The sequence below is a fragment of the Python bivittatus genome, unplaced genomic scaffold, assembly GCF_059951505.1.
Source record: "Python bivittatus isolate LINGU-HERP-01145 unplaced genomic scaffold, Pbiv_v1 ctg000350_np1212, whole genome shotgun sequence".
NCBI lineage: Eukaryota > Metazoa > Chordata > Lepidosauria > Squamata > Pythonidae > Python > Python bivittatus.
In genome coordinates this window covers 7,837,474-7,859,740 of record NW_028277074.1, presented here as the reverse complement: position 1 = coordinate 7,859,740, position 22,267 = coordinate 7,837,474, and the positions used below count along the sequence as shown (strand labels likewise).

Below are 22,267 nucleotides of genomic sequence, written 5' to 3'. Positions count from 1 at the left end.
TAAATCATCTAATTTCTTAAGTATTTACACTTGTCTGCTATCGGTAAGGGCACCGAAGGAGTTAATTAGACTTTCTTCTAATGAGTCAGCAGGCAGCTGTGCATACGTAGGACAAGTGGGTTGTTTGCTTTCATCATTCGTTGTCCCGGACTCCACTGGTGGAATAGCCTTGAAGTTATCTGAAGTAACCTTTCCACTACATATTACAGCTCCATCGTTCTCTCGGCTACACTGAGCTGTTAGAGAGCTAATTGCCCCAGAATGAAATACCCGGATTGGAAATATTGAAAAGGATTTCAAAAAGACTTTCATTTTTAGGAGCATACTAGGAATCACTGGCTGCCCAAATGTCAGCAAAACCCGCTTAAAACTGCCTCTGGCTGGTAGCCATTCTATCTTATGCAAGTCCAGGAGCTGTTTTTCACAGCGTAATAGCAAACTTAATGATTGGGTGACTGTCCTTTTGGTCTCCCATTTGCCTCTATTCATACCGATGTTTAAAATTTGAAGTGTTATCTTGTTGGTTTGTAAGTAACAATTACTTATTACTGGTCTGTCCCCCTTATCTCCTGAGTGTACAAGGCTGTTTATCTTTACCTTGTCCTCCCTAGCTGGTCCTACTGAGGGGTTTGTTCTGAAACAAGGGTCTTCCTTTCCTCTGATGAGTGTTTGCAGAGGGCATTTTGGAGGTGGATTCTTGGATTTGTCGGGGTACTCAAATTGCTTCTGATGGTTTTTAATAAATTCTGTGAAGGATTCTTTTAAGGCGTCTACTTGGTATTTAACTGTGGTCAGTAAGTCGAAAATTGAGAGAACAGTCTGTGCCGTCAACAAACTGTGTCTAGATAATATATCTACAGCATTTTGATCTTTCAAATTTTGGAGGTCAGAAGCTCCAACTCCCTTCTGGATAAACTGTTCGGCAGCTGAGCTGATAGCAACAGCCTGTGGAGAGGGGGCATTTTCTATCAGGGAAGAGGTAAGCTCCACCAGTTGCTGACTCTCTATCTCTGCTTGTAAGTCCCACTCTAATGGATCATATCTGTCCGATAAGTGAAGTAGGGAGGAATTACTTGCCAAAGAGATACGTTTATTGGTTATAAATTTATCTACCTTCTGTTGCTTCAGCGGCTTTGCTGAAGGTTGCGTTGCGGAGGGTATTCTTTGTCGCTTCTTCCTTCTCCCCATAACGCAAGGAGTTAGTTGCAGATTTAGCTGTTATCCAAAAATACTCCAGAAGGGAGGGTTGTACCGTCTTGTATTGTAAGAAGATCTTAAAGTTTTAAAGGATATGTGGATTTAGAAGTAGAGAACCTTTTTGCGGGAGCTTGTTGTTAAAGCTGCAGCCTCGTCGCCATCTTGTTTCCAATTTTTATTATAGAGCATATGAACACCGCAGATGAAGGTTTGGGTCTGCTGCATCCACCCTTAAAATCCAGTGTATCAGTCTTTGCTTACTAGGTTGTGTTTGGGATACGGAGACAGCAACACTCTGGATGATGGAAGAGGCCTAATACAGTCTGCACCTCGATTAGCCTGTGAAAGCAGCACATGCACAACTCAGCCATGGCTTCTAATTGTTGATGTTGCAATGGAGGAAAAGAAAATTATATATATAATAAGAATGTTGAAATAAAAGATAAAAACTAACAAGAACTAAAGTTTCAAATGAAAAAAGAAGAAAAGGGAAAGAAATAAGGAAAGTATAAAGGCAAAAATGCAGAAATCAAAGAGAAGGGAAAAAAGGAATATAAAGGAGTAACTTCTGATCTTCTCTTACAGCAATTATAAGTATAAATGTAAATTGACCTCTTAATCTATGGTTACATATTGTTTACATTTTTTCTTTAAGCTATATTTTTTCCTAACCATCAAAGCCATATATCATAATTTCATTTTTTTAAAAATTTGTTTCCTGCAAAAAGTCAATAAGGGGTTTCCAATCAGCATTAAACTTAGAGTCCTGTCTCTAATTAAAGCTGTCAATTTGGCCATCTCAGCAAGTTCCATCATCTTCACCATCCATTTCTTCCTTGTGGGAAAAGGTGGAAAGATTCAACTTTACTTACAAGAAGGAAAATAAAATTTGAAGCTGCAAAGATAGAATTATAGTAGGAATATTGAACCTAAGAAGCATGAAAACAGGGAAGCTCAATACAGTGAAAGATAAAATGAAATGATTACAACGTGACATCTTAGGCATCAGTGAATTGAGATGGACTGTGATTGGACATTTTCAGTCAGAAGATCACATTGTTTATTGCTCAGGACATGAAAAACAAAGAAGGAACAGCATTACTTTTCTAGTTAAGAAGGTTATAGCAAGAACAGTACTTGGCTACAATGCAATCAATGACTGAATAATATCAATTAGACTTTGATCCATGTTTATGCTCCAACCACTAATGCAGAAGAGAAGAAGTACAATGAGTTTTATTATCAAGTTTGATTGCAAGAAAATGTGCTGCTTGTACTTAGAGACTAGAATGACAAAGTTGGAAATAGTAAGGAGGAAAATGTAATAGGACTGTATGTCTTAGAGAACCAAAATGAAGCAGGAGAACAACTGATCATTTTGTGTCATTCTTATGATTCCTTCATAGCTAACACTGTCTTCAAACAACCAAAATGACACCTATATACATGGACATTACCAGATGGAGTACCTAGAAGTCTTATTGATGATATTAGTGCTAAAAGAAGGGAGAATGGCTCAGTAATAGTTCAAAAACACAGCCAGATGCTGACTGTGGGACAGATCACAAACTGTTCATGTGCAAGTTCCAAGTTAAGCTAAATGATAATAAGAAATCCAACCAGTTTCCATAATACGAACTTCATAATAAACCCACCATTCAAGGAGAACGTAAGGATATCACTTTGAAATTCTGAATCAGAAGAATTATGGAATGAAATTTTTAAAAAGTGGTTAAGAATGAATGTGAAAAAAGACTGTGGAAGATGAAGAAAACAAACTAGATGTTAGAACAAACCATAGAATTTGTAAGATGAGAGAAGCCAAAGCCAAGAAGACAAAAATCTCAGAAAGGAACTTAACAAAGAGTTTCAGAGAGCTGATAAAACAGACAAGAAGCAATATTACAATGACATATGTAAAGACATTAAAGATGGAAACAGACATGGAAAATTTAAAAAAAAAAGTCTTCAGAAAGATCTTTAAACTGAGAAGGTGGTTACAACATCAAATTGGTACACTAAAGGACCCCAACTGGTATATAGTAACTGATTCAAAGATCAAAAAAGATGGAAGGAACATATGAAATACTGTACAGTACAGATATCAATATCCAATTTACCTTAGAAGGCATTGCCTACTTACAAGAACCTGTAGTACCAGAAGATGAAGTTAGTAAGCACTTCAATCCTTACCAAATCTGAAGGCTATAGAAATATCCACAAAAAAATTTCAAGCAACAGAAGAGGAATCCATTCTAACCCAGCTATGCCAGCAAATTTAGAGAACCACAGTAGAAGAGATCAATCTACAGTTTAAAAGAATGTGGAAATGATTGTACAACATCCTAGAATCATTCCTTCCTTCCTTCCTTCCTTCCTTCCTTCCTTCCTTCCTTCCTTCCTTCCTTCCTTCCTTCCTTCCTTCCTTCCTTCCTTCCTTCCTTCCTTCCTTCCTTCCTTCCTTTCCCTTAGCATTTTCTTCATCTCTCTCTATCCTACTCCTTTATCAATAGCTTGGCATAAGAAAGCATATACACATTCTTAACAGACACTATACTGGATGCTCTCTTACCCATTAAATCTCCAAACTGTGTTTGATATTTTGGAAGCACCTACTTCATTTCAGACTATTTTATAAGCAACACATGAGAGACAAGGTTTGAGCAAACAAAATGTATACCCAGTAAAAGGTATGTACATTCTTAATGCATTAAGGGACACCCATATTCAGTGTAGAAAGTGGAATGGATAGTCAATAAAACTAAGATCATGGAACTCATTGGGCTGTGCAAAGTATATGAAGGAGTGGCTGGTGTGGGTCTTCCGGGCTGTGTGGCCGTGTTCTTGAAGTTTTGTTTCCTAACGTTTTGCCAGCACCTGTGACCGGCATCTTCAGAGTGCAGGAGCACAGACAGGAGCAGTTCTCTCTGTGCCCAGGGTGATGTGACCCACCCTGGGCACAGAGAGAACTGCTCCTGTCTGTGCTCTTGCACTCTGAAGATACCGGTCACAGGTGCTGGCGAAACGTTAGGAAACAAAACTTCAAGAACACGGCCACGCAGCCCGGAAGACCCACACCAGCCATCGTATGCCGGCTGTGAAAGCCTTCGACAATATATGAAGGAGTGATTTGCAACTTTGTTAAAGCATCCAGTTCTCTTACAAGACTCACATGTGTACTTCAGATGCTGTTTTCATGTTTATATGACTGCATATTCACTTCATTACTGGTCCTTGTTGAAGGTATTGTCTGTATGTAGAGAGAGCCAGAAACAGCTTTTGCAGATGTTGTCTGAAACTTTCAAAAATCAGGCTTTTTTAAAAAAAGGTTCTTTGTTCACATTCCTACACATTGCAGCTTTGAAAATATGTACATATTTAAATATATTTCACACACACACACAATTCAGATAACTGAAGACCGAGGATTAAGTATAACATAGTAATTAAGTTATTGGACCTCTGCCAAGGAGGCCCTGGTTAAAGTCCTAATTCAGACTCTCATCATAGAGCAACTTAGGAGTGACTTGGAGGCTATCACTCACTTTCATTACAGCCTTCCTCATTGTTATTGTGGAAATAAATTTTCGGTATACCTTACATGTATTGTCTAGGGTTCCTGGACAAAAATGGGTTATAAATGCAATAAATATTAAATAAATAGTACTGAACAATATTTTCTGAGATGTCCTATTATGTTGCTTTTTAATATGTCATTCTTCCTTTCCTTTGGTGATAATTTTGGTTAGTTTTTATTGTTTTTGCTTGATAAATTGCACAGAATTAAGTGTGCTTACTTATTTGTTTATGCTGGTCTATGACAGTAATGAACAATTCATTCATTCATTTACTCAGTGTGCCTACTGAGAAAGTTTGTATTTAAGAGTTTTTACTAGTTAAGCATGCATAGATTTGCAGTTTTAATATTGCTTTTATTTCTTTCATTTTTAATTATATTATTTTTTAAAAATGCAACAGATTTTAGAGCAGAAAAAGGGGGGGGGTGTGTAAGTTTGGATAGATAGACATAGTTTAGAACAAGGATGGAAAAGTAGTATTCAAGATACTATTAAACTATTATCAGCAGTGATCTATGGTAAAGGATTCTGCTTCAAAAATATCTGAAAGACTAAAGGTCTCCTCAAATTACTCTTCTCTTCTCTTCTCTTCTCTTCTCTTCTCTTCTCTTCTCTTCTCTTCTCTTCTCTTCTCTTCTCTTCTCTTCTCTTCTCTTCTCTTCTCTTCTCTTCTCTTCTCCTCTCCTCTCCTCTCCTCTCCTCTCCTCTCCTCTCCTCTCCTCTCCTCTCCACACCTCTTCTCTTCTCTTCTCTTCTCTTCTCTTCTCTTCTCTTCTCTTCTCCTCTCCTCTCCTCTCCTCTCCTCTCCTCTCCTCTCCTCTCCTCTCCTCTCCTCTCCTCTTCATATAATGGACTGGCCATTCAGCTCAGACCAGGTCTCCCTAGACTCCTGGTTTCTGATAAACAGATATATGTGGCCTTTCTTGGGATCTGAAGACATTAAAGAGGGATCTTCAGGTATAAAGAGAACCTCTCACAACATTTTGTTCCCTTCAGCTGATGAGAACAAGCACTTGTTCAAAGACTACACACACAAAATAGCATGAAAAAAATAAGTATGTTTAGCAATGCTTTAACCAAGCATAAGGTTGTGGTATATAAACTCAGCATGTAGCTTAAGCACTGATTGAGCATGATGCATCTGGTTTGCAAGAATTGCCAGGTTGTTGTTATTGTTGTTATAAGCAACAAGCACTTTAATTACATATACTTCAAAATGCTATAACATATAAAAGGGGAATGAACATTAGGATTATGCTTTGTTTGATGGTAACAATGTACTGCCTTCCAAAAAGACTATTTTACAAAACTGAAACTATTCTTTTTTCTTTTGTTTTTGAACACTAATGTATTTGTCAAAATTGTCCTTTAGAAATCATCATGTACGTAAATGTCATGCTGTATCTGTTAATAATATTTATTTATTAGATAAAACTATACCACACATATTTCTTCTAGCTCCAAATAACTGTCATACAGAATGTAGAATTTACTACATTTATTAATGAATATATATATTTCTATATTTTTGGTTTACAGCCTTGAGGGACAATAGGATTGAACTGCTTCGAGCTTCATGGCATGAATTGACCATCAGAGTCACCGATGTTTCATTGTCAGATGAAGGGCAATATACCTGTTCTTTATTTACTATGCCCGTCAAGACTTCCAAGGCTTTTCTCACTGTTCTAGGTAAGCATGTCATACTGAAAATAACTAAACTGGAAGAGCAGATTCAATGATTACTAGCACTTCCTAAAAACTTCAGAAGAAAATAGTTGTATTTCTACGTAGCACTCAGTCACAAGAAGAAACCTGATTTACTCCTGGACCTACACAGCTTCTTCTCCCCTTTTGTCTCTTGTTCCAACCATGAAAAGAGTGGAAATTTTCTCTTCTGTTTTAGATCGGACATAATTTCAATTTATGTCCTGATAAGCAAACTGTGATTAAAGGTGATAAAATACAGCACACCAATTTCATAAAATGTGGTTCAAAGTTGGCTTGTTTCCACTATTCATAATTGAAATTAATTACAATTCATCTAGTTTGAACTTGACAAGCTATGGTTAATAAAAACCATGAAATGAATCATTCAGATTGTTCAAGTGTGGAAAGCAAAAGGTGAAGAGGGGGTATATAAGTTGAAGAGAGGGGGATAGGATTGTTCTTATGCTAAAATCCATACCAAATACAAATGCTAACATTTTGGGACTGATTTTAATGGGTAATAGGCTAAAATGAATGCAAGCAAATAAATAAGGAACTTATGAGAATGCATTATGTTCATTATTGCCTTCCTGAAATGGTAAACAATAATTTTATGACCACTGCATATACCTTCCTAGGTATGGACAATACAGAAAGTAAATTTCTATATCTTGTAGACATGAAGAAAAGCTCTGCATTATGGAAGTCTTTCCTCAAAATAAATTTTACTGTGTTATAATGGTGCTGCTAGTCAAAATCTGCAATATTAGACTAAACTGAAAAATATTTTGACCTGATGTGAAAGAGTATACTAACTCCATGAAACAGATAGCTCAGGAATGTTCCAAGGCATAAGAGAAAATGTATTTTGTTTATATTTGAATAAAAACTTATTTAATTTGCACTTTGTGAATGTGGAGATTATATCCTAAAATTTGCATTTATTCCAATTTGTACATGGCAAATAATAACTACAGGAAAAAAAAATGCTGCACAGGAAAGCAAACTATTCTATATAACCTCACTTGTAAGAACTGTATGCACTAGGGAAATTGCATACAAATATTGCATACGAACATATTTAATTTAATAAATTAAAGAGAAACGTGTACAAAAATGCATGTATTAATAGAAATAAGTGAAACAGTGCAAACTGCTGTAATAGACTGATTGTAAGATTATATAACATGAAACTGAACAAAATAGAACTTGACAGAAGTGCTCACTCCTCAACGTTTGTCAAAGCCATGGTACATTTTACAACACAAAGAAGCAAGAGTTATTTTTAGGAATATGCTCAATCTCTCAAAAACTATTTTTCCCCAGGAAGGGAGTAAGATTCATTGGTGCATGAATCAAATGGTGCAAGAACTTATAATTTATTTTGCTGTATTCCACTGTGTCATTTCTTCTAAATATGTATGGGTATGGTTGGTTCTGTAATGTCTAAATATTCTGCTGTTTTTCACAAGATTTATCCAATTATTAAAAAGCAAATAATAATCATACAGTAATTTCAAAACTATTTGAGACATAAAGATTAATGAATTGAAGATCATGAATATCTGTTTGTTGATGTTCAGCCCAAAATGTTACATGTTAGAATGTCAGAGAGAAATTGGCATCTTAAGGAAGGATAAACTCTGTGGATTGTTTTCCCTTATTCCTATCTGGTTTTGTCTTTCTGATTTACTGCTCTTTTGAATATCTCTGGGTGTCTACTTATGCACATACTCCTACAGAACAGGAGTGATGGCTCTATAAGGAACGGAGAATTAGCTACAGGGACCTCCACCTCTGATGTTCAAACACTGTCTGTGATGATGGTACTGGGGAGATCTCTGAGCATGGCAACTTTTATGTAAGCTGTTATTGTTCATGAGGATATATGGTTCTGAGAGGGTCTCCGCTCCCCTACAGAATTGGGCTCATTTCCTTGCCTTTTCTTATTTGTCCATTTTCCAATGTTCTATTTTTTTTTTTTAATCTTTGTCTATAGTAAGGTGAGAGTTGAATTTAATAAGGCTGATGTAAAATGTTCTGTGTACTAGTAATATTAAACTTAATCCAGCCAGGGAATTGCCTTTGTGCCCAGGATATGAAATATGTGCCTCTGCTAGTTCCCCTGAGACTATTTTACCAGTTTGATGTTAAAAGAGAGGGGGAACCATCTCAGAACAGAGTATTCCAGGATAAAGACAAATGCGAGTCAGTTTTCAATCTAAAGAATTCTATCTTGTTAATAGAAACAGATGACCCTTAAATTCAGTGTAACATACTACATTTCTAGAAAGTGTCTATAACAATATTAAAAAGATGTGTATCAATTTGTAGTTTTGTATTTCATGGAATATTAAAACAATTGTTGAAATAACTATGAATCATTCACTTTGTGAAGTATTTAATTGGCTTAGAAATGTAAGTATTTGAATAATCTTTTCATTTATTTCAGATTATTAGATGTTAATGTTAAGAGATTATTAAGTACAACATTTGCATGTCTCTGAGATAGTGCAGAGTGTTGACTCATGTTCAGCCATAATCACTTACTTATGAGTATATTGTGAGATTCAAGTAAAATCTGTCCTTTGTCTAGTAATAAGAATATATGAATCTCAAAATAGATTTCTAAAAATGTCAACTTATTCACTTTGTTGAAAAGATAAAAAGACTGTAGGATGTATTCTGTTTACCTACCTTGTTTTGTAGAACAGTACTTAGTATACTCTTTGTTGTTTTTGTGCTTTTGAGTCAGTGTTGACTTCTGGCAATTGCCTGGACAAGTCCCTGTGGTTTTCTTGGCAAGATTTCGGAAGTGGTTTGTCATTGCCTCCTTCCTAGGGCTGAGAGAGAATGACTGGCCCAAGGTCACCCAGCTGGCTTTGTGCCTAAGGTGGGACTAGAACTCACCATCTCCAGTTTCTAGCCTGGTGCCTTAACCACTACACCACACTGGCTCTCATTTAGTGTACTTACCCAGAACTATATATATTTACTCAGAAATAAATTCCACTGAATTCACAGTATTTATGCCATGGTAAGCATAGGGTTGTAATCTGCTGCATATTTTAACATTTATATAAAACTATTCTATAATTTGATGGGTAATTACGGTAGAATCTGATCTTGTTTGCAATTGCACTATTACCGTAACTTCTACTGGACTATATATTATATGTTTTATGTCTGAAAGAGGCATGACTAGACTCAAATTTAACACACTAAGATTTGCCTTGTGTCTGTCAATTATTTCCTTTCTTTTTAATCTATCATATTTTATCTTTTTACCTGTATTATCATTAAATCTTTTTGTTTTCAGTTGCTATCCATTTTGGCCCTCCTTTTGTATGAACTTTTTCTTGCTCTTTGTTATCACGTGCTTTCTCTACTCTTTTTTATTCAGCCCATAGAAAATACTTTTCCCTTTCTCTCTCTCTTAATGGCACCGATTTTCATTCTTCTGCTTCACTCTAGCCATTTAATTTTTCAACAAGCAATACATATGCAAAATTGCTGCCAGATTTGCTAGAAAAATAAGAAACATGAAAAGAAATAGTCCAGCATAATTAACTAGCAGATTTTAAGCCTTGGTTGGGGAACTGTTGAAGCAGATGTCCAACATTATTTGTTATAACAATGCATAACACATAATCTGCCCTATGTCTGAAATGAAAGCCAATAAGCAGTAGCTTCACATGATTCAGTATACTTACTTAAGTCTGACCTTTCAGAGGGGGCTGTTGGGCATAATCTGCAACAGCTGGGTTTTGAATATAGAATTGATGATGATGATAAATAGTGAAATATGATGTTCAGAGGCTGACTGTGTTTAAAATGAAGAATTCATAAGGATCAACTTAATAGAAATATGGCTGGTTCATTCAGTTATTTTAGGAGTGATGAATATATAGACAATTGATATTCTATGAATGGGAACATTAGAATATAAAATGCTAGTATTGTGGAGTGATACCACATCCATATGTAGTAGAAAACAGAAGTTTACAGACATTTCTATTTATTGAATAGAATTTTCACTAACAATTTCCCAGCATATCTATGAAAGAAATAAATATCAGTACTGTATAATATTATTAAGTCTATCCTCTGCTTCTTCAGCTCTGTTGTCTTCCTCTTTCCTTTGCAAACTATTTATATTGCTATTGCTTCATTGAGTCCTTAACTCAGAACCACTGAAACTATTTTCCATCTTTGACTAAATATTTCCAATTCATATTTCATTTCTTTAACTACTGATGATACAGGTAGACATTTAAGAAATTCAACCTAGTGATAGCAAAATAGATACCCATCAGATGTTGTATTCTGGAAATGTTGCAATATGAGTCCTTTTTGGGGGGAAAAAACATCAAGATGTAGTTTGAGAGAATATATGACTAATGAATTATTTCAGAAGAAGTATGTTTTAAAATATTAAATGCAAATGTTGGTGCTGATTTCTTTTTAAACTACAGATTAATGTCAGTATAGGATGAATGCAGTTATGAAAGATACAGTATGTGTAAAAATGACATGGGCCAAAAATTCATTTGTAGGGATAAATCAATAGTAAGCACTCCATTCTATTCCCCCTCTCTCCTATACTCCATTCCTCTGTTCCTCCCCATTTCAGTACCATCCCATCATATGAAATATTTGGGGGGGGGGACAGTAAGAATATATTTTGAAGGATTTGTACTGAGGTGGAAATGAAGGCAAAGATAGAAAAGGAAGAAGCAGTACAACGGAACTACAGATAAAAGAGTATATAGATTATGTATATACAAACAAAAAGTGTTGACCAAGTGAGAAAAATGGAAACTGCTGGGCTCCGCTTGATATGCTCTTTCCTGCCCCAAAGCCGGCACCTCATCCACTTTTCAATATAAAGGCTCCTGAACTTCTTGGTAGATCCAAATGTTGTCAATTGTTTGGCTGTCAACTGTAACACACAAAGGTCCAGAGCTCCAGATGTACCCTGAGTCCAATTTCACAGAGTGCATGGAAATTCACTGTCTGTGTAGACCATGAAATTGTAATTTGTACAAGATAAATTATATAAATAATGATCATGTGGGTTAATCAAAATCATAGTGTGGTTTAGAGAAAAGACTAAGTGATATGGTGAATTTAAGTTTATTATTAACTGATTAAAGTGGAATAAATATAATTTGGTATTAATCTGTGGCTCTTTTCTCATACTTTAAATTATTAAAAATGTCATACCCATTCTCTTGACAGTTTGTTCTCAAACAGCTATTTTACTGAAAAAAATGTTTTAATGAATATCTCTGTTGTCTTCACAGCATGATTTACTTAAATCCTGAAATGCAGTAATTGGCTCAAAACCAAAAAGAAAGTCTGCTTTACACATCTATATATTTTCAAAGTTCACCTTCTGTATTTGGTTTGGAGGATACGTTATGTAATAGACCTATTATTGTTGTGTAAATGAATGTATTTATTATTTGTCCCCTATTGTAGCAACACACACTTTATTACTAATGCAATTTTCCTGATCACTACTATTATTTTACTTCCCCTTACTATTAAAAAAAAAAAAAAACATCAGCAAGAGTGTAATTCATTTGTTTGTCTTTTGTTAGGTGTTCCAGAGACTCCTCAAATTAGTGGATTTATTTCACCAATTATGGAAGGAGACTGGATGGAACTTACATGCAAAACATCTGGTAGTAAGCCAGCTGCAGATATTAGATGGTTCAAAAATGACAAAGAGGTGAAAGGTATTGTTTGGAATTGTATACTACATTTATAAGAAGCAAATGTTATTTAAGCATAAGAGTGAGTGGATTTTATTTTCATAATGGTTACCATTTTATTCCATGCAGAATAATCAAAAAGAATATTAGCAAGCAAATACTGGAATTTCTCACAATGGTGACATGAATGGAAAATTGGGTTCCCTGAAGGAGAAAGCAGGAAAGACTCTGTTTATCAGCATTATTTCAGTTTTGTTCTCTAGTCTAGTCTATATAGTAGAATTCTCCCATCCTAGATGGGACCATTAGCCCCTTCTTTCTTTCTACTTTTTCCTGGCAAAATCAGAGTATGTCTGTTCCCTACCCAATTAGTACCTGAAAGGTACTTCCACAAAATATTTGCTGCTTTCTCAGTGGCATAACTGTTTCTGTATACCAAATAAATACTTTATTTATTAAGATGATTTATGTCCCATACTTATGGAGCAATAATAATATTCAGTTCAGTTCATTAAATTAAAATTATATAAAATCATAAACAGTACAGCATTAATACAGAGACAAATACAACAGATAGAAAGATCTTGTGTTAGCCCTCTCCATATCATTCTGGATCTGTTAGTTGAAGCTGTGGACCAATTATAGCTGTTCAAGGACTCACAGTGTTTCCATACCCAGAAGAGACATCTACCAGAAGAGCTTGGAAGGACTTTGAAAGAGGTAGACTGAGGCTTCATATGACATAGATGGTGGTTGCTCTGTATCTTTGAGGAGTGGAACCAGAGACAGTCGTGAATCATACAGCCCAATCACAATACCACCAGCTCAAATACTGGTTCAAATAAGTCTGATGTAGAATTAGGAACACATAAATCCCTGAAGGCAACTGTTACTGTTTATGCTAATTAGAGATGGAGAAATGTGTCTGTACATTGAACTGTTTGGTTAAAGGTTTATTGTGAATTGTTAATCATTCTTTTTATTACTGATACATTGTTATTACCAATAATAACAACAAAAAGAATAATTTGGAGGATTTTATGATTCAGAAGCCAAAATAACCAGATTGAAAAAAAACTACTCTGGATGGAGTTGGATACATTAAGTTGAAGGAGAAGTAACAGTTTGTAATGTTTCTCTTTAGGCAGTAAAATATGTTGGGCTAAATAATTCATAATTATGTGAATTAGAGTGCTGGATAAATAATAATGTATATTAGAACTGGCAGCAACCCCACCCAAAAAATCATCCCTATATTATTTGTTTTTACAAAATCTAATTTGAAACTGTGTCTTATGTAATTGTTTTCATTTGTTTTACTATTTCATTTTTACCATCAAATGCAAGTGTTTATATCACTCTACTGCTAGAATTTTTAAGGTTACCCTTGAAATAACCTTTAACAAAAGCTAACATATACATTTTTAAATGTAATTACTTTGTCGTCGGTATGAAGAAAATGTCCCATTTTCTCTAAAATTAACATCCCTGTCATAAAAAAAAATAAAATTAGAATCAGAGAATGGCAGTAAAAGGGGGAAAAACATGAATCTCATTAAAATGAACACCTCTATGTCTATTCCTATGGTCAAGTGGAAATGGAACAGAAAACAGAAGACTGAAAATGTATTTTAACTTGCAGCATATATGAGGAAGAATCTGCTCGCTCTTAATCAATGAATAAGATGGAATTCAATACTATTTTTCAAGGCATTTTTTTAATGTCTTAAGGATCAAAGTGCAACTTTTGGGGGGGGCTTTTTGGGGAAAAAATGCAATAGAGATGGAAAAGTAGAAACATTGTATCCTGGTATCTGAGATATTGCAATGTTAAGGTAGATACTGTACTTGAGAAAAGTTCACTACCTACCTCTTATCAAAATAAAATGTGGTATATTTTGCATTGAGAAGAAACATGGTCAAAATTCAAATCTATTGCTTAAATAAATGGGGTACCTCACAGTTGTTTGTTACATGTTTGGCAATTCATTAATATTATAGTCTTTCTAGAGTTGATCATTTCATATGTTGAGCTGGATTAGAATGAATATGAATCTAAAATCATGATTTTCTTTTTTATTGTTTGCAATGAAAGAAAGAATTAGTGAAGGATGCAAGGGTGGTTAGAAGTTCTAAATATGGGATATACTATGTCTTGGTAGTGAAAACAGCAGGTTGGGGGCTGGGGGGAAGTAAAGGAAAGAAAGTGAAAAATGAATGAAAGTACAATGTCTGCAAGAAAAAGAGTGTGAGTCCTTTATAAAAAAGAATATAGTTTAATCTGCATTCCAATGAATGGAAAGTGAAGGTAAGGAAATAATGTGGAAGATGCCTGGAACAGAGTGAAAATATTATGTTTCAGAATGCCACAGACGTGTATGGAGTTATGTTACTGGGAAGGATGTTACATGGAAAGATGAAATGAAAAAGACTATGGACAGGAGAAAAAAGCAAGCAAGAGAATGATTGCTGCTAAAAATGAGGATCAGAAAAAGATAGTTGGAAACAATGTAGTCAAAGGCAGAAAATAACATTTAAGATTTAAAAAACAGAAAATATGGGATGGCTTTGCTGAAAATTAAAAAAAAAATGTTTTGGACTAAGACTAACAAAGAGCCTATTGCAAATTACTGGAATTAGAAACCAAAAGTGATGAAATAATGTGGGGATTGTTGGAAAAAAATATTTTAGAAATCTGTCAAAAAAACAAATGTATCAATGCTGTTGTCTGAGAAAAAAAATGATGAAAAGGAAGATACTGTAAGAATGTTCAAAAATTCTAAGGCTGAGGGGTAGATGATGAAACTGGAGAAATGTTACTAGTTTAGTTTAGTTTAGTTTAGTTTAGTTTAGTTTAGTTTAGTTTAGTTTAGTTTAGTTTAGTTTAGTTTAGTTTAGTTTATTATTGATTAGTCCCACAACCTTATCAATAAAACAAAACAAAATTAAATCATGTACTATACAATATATAGTCCAATTCCAAAAAGGAAAACAGACAGGAGAAAATACAGTGATAAAATACATATGTGATAATACAAGGAGTCAGTAATCAGATAAATGAATCTCCCTTACAGAACACCCCAGTTTGTTCAATGTATTGGGTTCTTAAGACTGTTGCCTTAGTTATAAACTTAGCAGTTCTGCATACAATATGCACATTAGAACCCAGGAGGAAATAAGACAATCTGTGGTTTGAATCCCAGTATGCTGTTCTTTCCAATAAGGATGATAGATATTTAAGCCTAATGGGTGCATCTAATTGGCAATTGAACAAAATATGGAAAATATTTTCAGTGGCTGGTGAACTGCATATGCAGGTTCTCTCATGATATGGCAAGTGTAGAAGCGCCCATATTTGGCCATGGAATCCTTCAACTCAAATCTAGCTCTGGAATAGGCCCTTTTTAAAAATTGTGGCAGACCCATTGATAGACATTTTTCAGGTTGAAAAGTAATTTTATTTGTAGCCAACCATCTTAAGGATCTATTTTTAGTCAATAATTCCATGTCAGTTTGCACACTAATATCTAGGACTCTCTGTTTAAAAATTTCTCTTGCTTGATGTTAACATATAGAATTGGCTTGCTTATGAATTGGCTGTGCAGCTTTATAAACATGTGTGAGGATTGCACAATGACATCTGTGGAGTATCAAACAGGTGTGTCTGATGAAAGCAACATCACACTGTTGCAATCTCACCCACCTCTTTGGAATGTGAATTGCTATGTCATCCACAACTCCAAAAGAGGGAGAGTTATAGCAGAATGATGCATCAGGATTAACAACTTGACAAAAGCAGCTGGAACATAAGAACATAAGAAGTGCCCTGCTGGATCAGACTCCTGGCCCATCAGTCCAGCAGTCTGTTCTCACAGTGACCAACCATCTGCATAAAGAAGCCCACTAGTCTCCGAGCAGTTGGCCTTCAAAGACAGTCATGCTGCCATCCAGAGTAATAGCCATTGATCTCCATGACTTTCATTAATTGGCCCAATCTTTTTTTGACGCCAGTCATAGACATCTGAAATACCAACATTTAATTATGCATTGTGTAAAAAATATTTCCCAGAATTCTGATTAAAAGAGTATAAGAGGCAACAATGAGCAAATTCTGGGAAGTGCAGTGAAGCTCTATGCTTGGTGGGGCATGTGCAGACCAGAATTTTGCTCCTCAGAAATCATAAAGAAATGTATAAATGTAACAAATATTTGTTTATTTAGATAAAGTATATTTTGTATTTCATATTTTATATGCATATGTAATAGAAGGTTGGTTGCTAAATGCAAGAAGAACAGTATATAATGAAAGTAAAGGATTCACAAGAATAAACAATAAACATTAGTGAACTTAGCACTGAGCAGAGTAAGACAAAGATCTGTGAATCACCTTGGTTTTTTAATATATTTAAGAATAAATGTATAATGAATGACTGTGGGTAGCATTAAAGTTGTCAGTTGGCACATAAATGTATACACAGTATGGTACAGATAATCTGTTGGTGGCTAAGAAACTGAACTATAGACTATATGATAAAAGGAGCATGGATTTGAAAATTAGTGTATCTCAGATCAAAGTAGTTACATTTGATAGGCAAAATATAACATATATGAATAGTGAAAAACTACAGTTAGTAGATAAATTTGTGTTCCTTGGTAAAATATTTACTAAAGATACAGTAAGAAAATCAGTGGGGACATTTTAAGGCATGCAACTGCTAGTAGCAAGGTGTTAGGTTCTGAAAGGAAAGAGATAAAACCAAAAGTACACCTGTGTTCCTCCCTCTCTGATTACTTTTTAAGGCCCACCTATCACTTATGTGTTGTGTTGGCCTCTTAAACAGGAGTTTAAAGCTGAAAAGAATATATGAGAGGTGAAGAAAAGAAGAAGTGTGGAGAACTGAAGGAGAGGAGAAGAGAGCTAAGGAAGGGAAAAGAAGAAATGAAAAGATGAGCTGAGAAGAAAATATAGGAAAGAAGAAGGATCAAGACTTGAAGAGAAGGAAGACATAATGAAAGGAAGCAAGAAGTCCATAGTCCTCTGAGCAGCAGCAGAGGAGAATAGTTGGTGTGGATGAATGCATGGACATGAACAGAACCAACAAAAAGCTCCAAATAGATACTGTTGGCAAGAGGCTGAGTTGGGATGCCAAGTTATTTGTGGGTTGGGAAGGAGGTGTTGATAGCCCAAATGGTGGCCTAATAGTGTCCAACTGGTTGGCATAACCCAGTGTTTCTCAGCCTTGGCAGCTTGAAGATGTATGGACTTCAACTCCCAGAGTTCTGGCTGGGGAATTCTGGGAGTTGAAGCCCACACATCTTCAAGTTGCCAAGGTTGAGAAACACTGGCATAAACAATCTGTAGAAGCCATTAGGTGACAGAGTGAGCTGGATGTATCAGTTATGAGAGAGCCAGTGCCAGAGAGCTGAAGGCCAGAGACCCAGGCAGAAGACAAAAAGGGGCAGCAGCTATTAAGACACCATCACCACTACAGATGAGCTGTAGTAGCTCCATGGAAGAAACACCAACCAACCATCCCATAACCAGTTAGCTGAGGCCACACAAGTGACTATGAGCAGTCTTACTCAAGGAGGGCTGAAAAATGTGTACAGCTCAGAAAGAAATAACCCTGGAAGTAGTTGAAAAGAAAAAAAGTTAAGTAAAATACATAGAAAAGAATGCTCGAATCTTGACAGGCCTAGCCCAAGGAACACCAACAGGCAATGCAATTTCAGTCCAGTTATGTTTATTAGCTGCAACCTCTAGCAAGAATCTTCCCAGACTGAAACCCCAGCTCCCAAAGTCAGCCAGCCACAACAGTGTGAATTCCTCAGGGAGGTGCCAGTCTCATCCTCTTGTTCCTCCCACGCTCTTCTGGGGAGCTAAGAAAATGTTTATCTCCCTGAGCCTGGCCTTCATAATTCCATTCCATCACAAATCTAGAATTAGAATGCTATAATATAAATGAAAAGGTGATAGATTTTAGAACTGTAAATAGAGTGGAATTGAATAGATGCTAAAATAGGAAATAGAGAGATGGATATGCCAGTGAAGGGGAGGAAAGGGGGGGGGATTTTCTCAGCCTGGCTCTTGCTATCTCGCTTCTGTACTTTACGCTTGCACTAGGAAGACACCATTATCTTGAAGTGAGAAAGACATGTACACAGAAGACCTTGAGGGGAGGGTCCAGGGAAAAGGTCTTGAGGGTAAGGGGGAAACTGGTTCAAACTGCCTTAAACTGCCTTATTCATTGCAATCTATTGTCCTTGCAAAGCTATAAAAACTTTGTTTGAAATCTTGTTGGTGTGGCCCCTCCCAACACTTTTTGCCACCTGTGTCTTGGGATTGCTGCCCACCCAGCTGCTTCACTTGGCCAAATAAAGCACTGTTTTCTTTTTCATGAGCCTCCACTTGAATTCTTGACATCAGATTCCCTAAGATTCAGGTCTACAAACCTTACACCAGGATTATGGGGTACATTGGAAGTATGTATGATATTAACAAGAACAGAGTCAAGAAAGTTTGGGTGCTAAATATATATGAACTGAGTATAAAAGCTAGTGACTAATATGAAAGAAGCACATGAATATAGTTTACTTGTATAGAGAAAATGAACAAGGAATAAGTTGAAAAACTAGTATATGAAGAACAAGTGATTATACTGATAGGAGAGGGAAAGCCAGAAAGGTATGTATGGAAAGAGTTGATGAGTTCCTGAAAAAAAGAGAAGTAGAGGTTTAAAGAACAAATGGTAATATTTGAAGCAATATATGAAAATGGTGAAGGAAAACTGGTTTGCAAGGATAGAACATGAAGAGATATGGTGGTGATCTAAACTCATTTTAGCTATGATTTATTTTCTTTTTCTCATCTCATTCCTTTACTTTTATTGCCTTACCATTTCTTACTCCTTTTCTGCCTTATATTACTTCTGTAATACTGATATTGTAAACAGAATAGTATCATAGTATATCATGTCTATGAATAATTAACAAAGAAGAAGCTGTTTAGAAAAGGCAGTTGTAATAAAAAAAATAGTCTAAATCAGACTTACTTATAGGTAAATTTATATAGGGTTTCAGCCTCAAAGAAGCAATAGGTAATGTGGACTTTTGGAAGAATTTGGTGATTTTTTTTCCCACTTGGATCTTTTTTTCATATCACCCCCCCCCCCCCGAGAACATTCAGTTCAAGATTAATGCACTCCATGAATTTGTATAACTAAATTCTTTTTACTAAACCAATTCTTACAAGCAGCACCAGTGCCTCTGATAGAGTAAGTGTTCCTATTTATTTCAGAGAAGTTGTGAATGGTGTGCATTTTAGTAAATTAGCTAATTATTCATACTCCATTTTGAAATATCTGAAAGAGATATCTAAAAATCCTCACAATATCATGTCTATTTTTTTTCCTAAATTAGACTTCTAAGTAAACATTCAGAATATTGCTTCATAATCAAGATATATTCATATATTATGAAACTGAAACCATGGAACAGACTTGGATATGGGTGTCACAACAGTTATTAGTCTCCTTTCCCTATCAATATGATGAGTTTCAGTTGGAAGTAGTAAGACCACCTGGTGTATCTATGTACTGGCTCCATGACTTCAGTTCCCTAACACTTAGGACTATATCCTTTCTGTTTTTCTACCTTGGTTTTGTCCTGTACTATACAATCATACCAGACCTCTGGTGCAAGATTCTTTGCTGCTATTCATCATCTGGATTTTACAGCCCATATTCCATAGCCATACCTAACAATTTATCACATCAAACTGAGTGTAATATATTATTTTTAAAAACTGATTTTTCATAAATTGTTATTTATGTATTCAATTTATGTATTCAATTCTCAGATGATTGTAGGTCAGATTCCTCAAATGAGTCTTAATGAAATTTATAAAACTAAAACCACTTGCCTCTTTTGCTTATTTTGATTAAAGCTCTGAGGACACATTTAAATTCAATACTTTCTTTTTCTGAAGTTTAACTTCTCTATGATCCCAAATGCTGCAGGAAGGCTATTTTAAACAATAAACAAAAATGAATCATGAAAGGTATAATTTATGTAATATAAAAGTTGTCCCATACTTTGACTGCTTATTTTATTTTTTTTAATTGTATGTTTTTCTTCCAAAGATGGTTTATACACAGCTAAAAAAAGCTAATAGTGGTTAACATTATGGAATAACAATTACTATGGATAGACAACCTGAGTTTCAAAAATTCAGATTACCACTATATGGCAGCAAAGAAATGCAGGAAGCTAATTTTTTGCTATCATTTAGTGGACATCCAGATATCTGCAGCCATGATTCCATACCCTTAAAAGTTCAGGAAGAAGAAAGACTGTATAGTATAAAAGCAGTCCAATAGCACACCTAAAATAAGGCATCTATAAAATTTGCATTCCCTGTGAAATAAATTGTTTTCTAAATAACAGTCTTATTTTTATCCCACCAACTCAGCTTCTACTGTTGTGGAATATAGAAAAACTGGCCAATGGAGCTGTTACAAGAGAGGTGCCATGTACTTTTGCCTGCAAATGCAAACCAGTATTCCTGCTGTTGTACTCTAGACTAATATAGATAACATCATGGCCACGCCTGACCTTGTCAGTAATGGAGAATAGAAAGTTTGGTTAAGTTAGACACTCATGGCTACTGCTGACATCTACAAGTGCACAGTATAGAAACATTCTCATACTGAAAAGACTTTAGAAGGAACACCACCTGTCTTAGATTCAAAAGAGCAACACACAACTGTAGCAGTTGATTTTATTTTAACTATAGAAAGAATACAAAAGGGTCATGTCACTTCAGCTGGTGGGAACTGGCTCAGACAACAGCTGATGAACCAGAGAATGAATGGCTCATCACATTAGTCTTGTCAATGAAGAAATTCAAAACAGCATAGAGTCAGGCTAGTTTTCTAAAACATACCCATTTGTTTTTAATTGCCATGCATTCCAAGGAGGATTAAAATTTAACTAAGTGCATTATCTCAAATTAAGTGCTTCTAGGGCTTCAGAGACCCAGTATTAGAGAGAAAAGCATATTTACCACAGGCAATTTGAGAAAATGTTCATCTCTACTCTCCAAAGCCATATTAACCCTTGGATCCCTGAAACAATTAATTCAACTCTGTACCATCCTTGAGATGCAGTTATCTTATGCAGGAATTGTCCCCATCCCAAACAGACTAAATTTCTATTCCATATTTTGTTTACCAGAATCACCTCTTATCTTCTGTAGATTAAGTATTAAATGTTTAGCCTTCATCCATTGTATTAGTACCTGGTTGGGAGAAAAGGGAAGGCAGAAAAAGTTGTGGTAGGCCAGATGAGATCCTCAAAAAAATGATGAAATTTATAGAACAAAAGGTTATCTATGAAGTAATGAATGGATTTGGCAGAAGCAAGGATAAGTCACAAATACAAAATGGTATGGAAAATATAGTGAATGGTGTTTGGTATAGTTAGATTTCCTTCTCTTTTATCTTCTTTCTCCAGTTTACTTTACTTATTCTTTTAGTCTCTTTATGTGCTTTGCTTACCATTAAAAGGAATAATGTAATGGTTACATGGCTATAATTAAAAATAAATATTTTTGTGCATAAACAATTAAAAAATGATTGGATTTTTAAAAACCCTAATCAGATTATTTAAGAAAAAGATATTCTGTTTCTTTTTTAATAGTGATTTTTATTATATTATTGTAAAACTTACATAATACATAGATTATTTTGATACAGTGATATTTATACAGTGTTGACTAAAAATTGTTAACACTCTAATGTTTAAGTAGCTTAGACCACTGAGGATAGAAAAAAGAAAGTAATATTATATCAATCTTAATTATGGTTTAAAATGTCAGTGTTAATAAGTGTAAGACTATTTGGCTTTTTCATCCAGAATTGAATATAACATTAAAGAACTACTGCAGGCTGCGTCAAAGTTTTTTTTGGGGGGGGGGAGTATAATAAAGGTTTGGTCTTAAGCTGATTACTTAGTTTTAAGATCTCCACTATATTGTTACTTAAGGTTGTTTGTGCATATTGA

At 35.1% G+C, this 22,267-nt stretch overlaps 1 protein-coding gene across 4 annotated transcripts in view; it reads left to right on the top strand.

Moving 5' to 3' along the window:
* Nucleotides 1–22,267, top strand: part of CADM2 (cell adhesion molecule 2) — a 468,972-nt gene that overhangs the window by 338,655 nt on the left and 108,050 nt on the right. For 3 of the 4 annotated variants that reach the window (XM_088144570.1, XM_088144571.1, XM_088144568.1), the window contains 2 exons: nt 6,315–6,467; nt 12,092–12,229. In XM_088144570.1, coding sequence (XP_088000696.1) covers nt 6,315–6,467; nt 12,092–12,229 — 291 coding nt within the window. Of the gene's footprint in view, nt 1–889; nt 980–6,314; nt 6,468–12,091; nt 12,230–22,267 lie in introns of those variants that run through there. The other variant, XM_088144572.1, reaches the window with a different exon arrangement.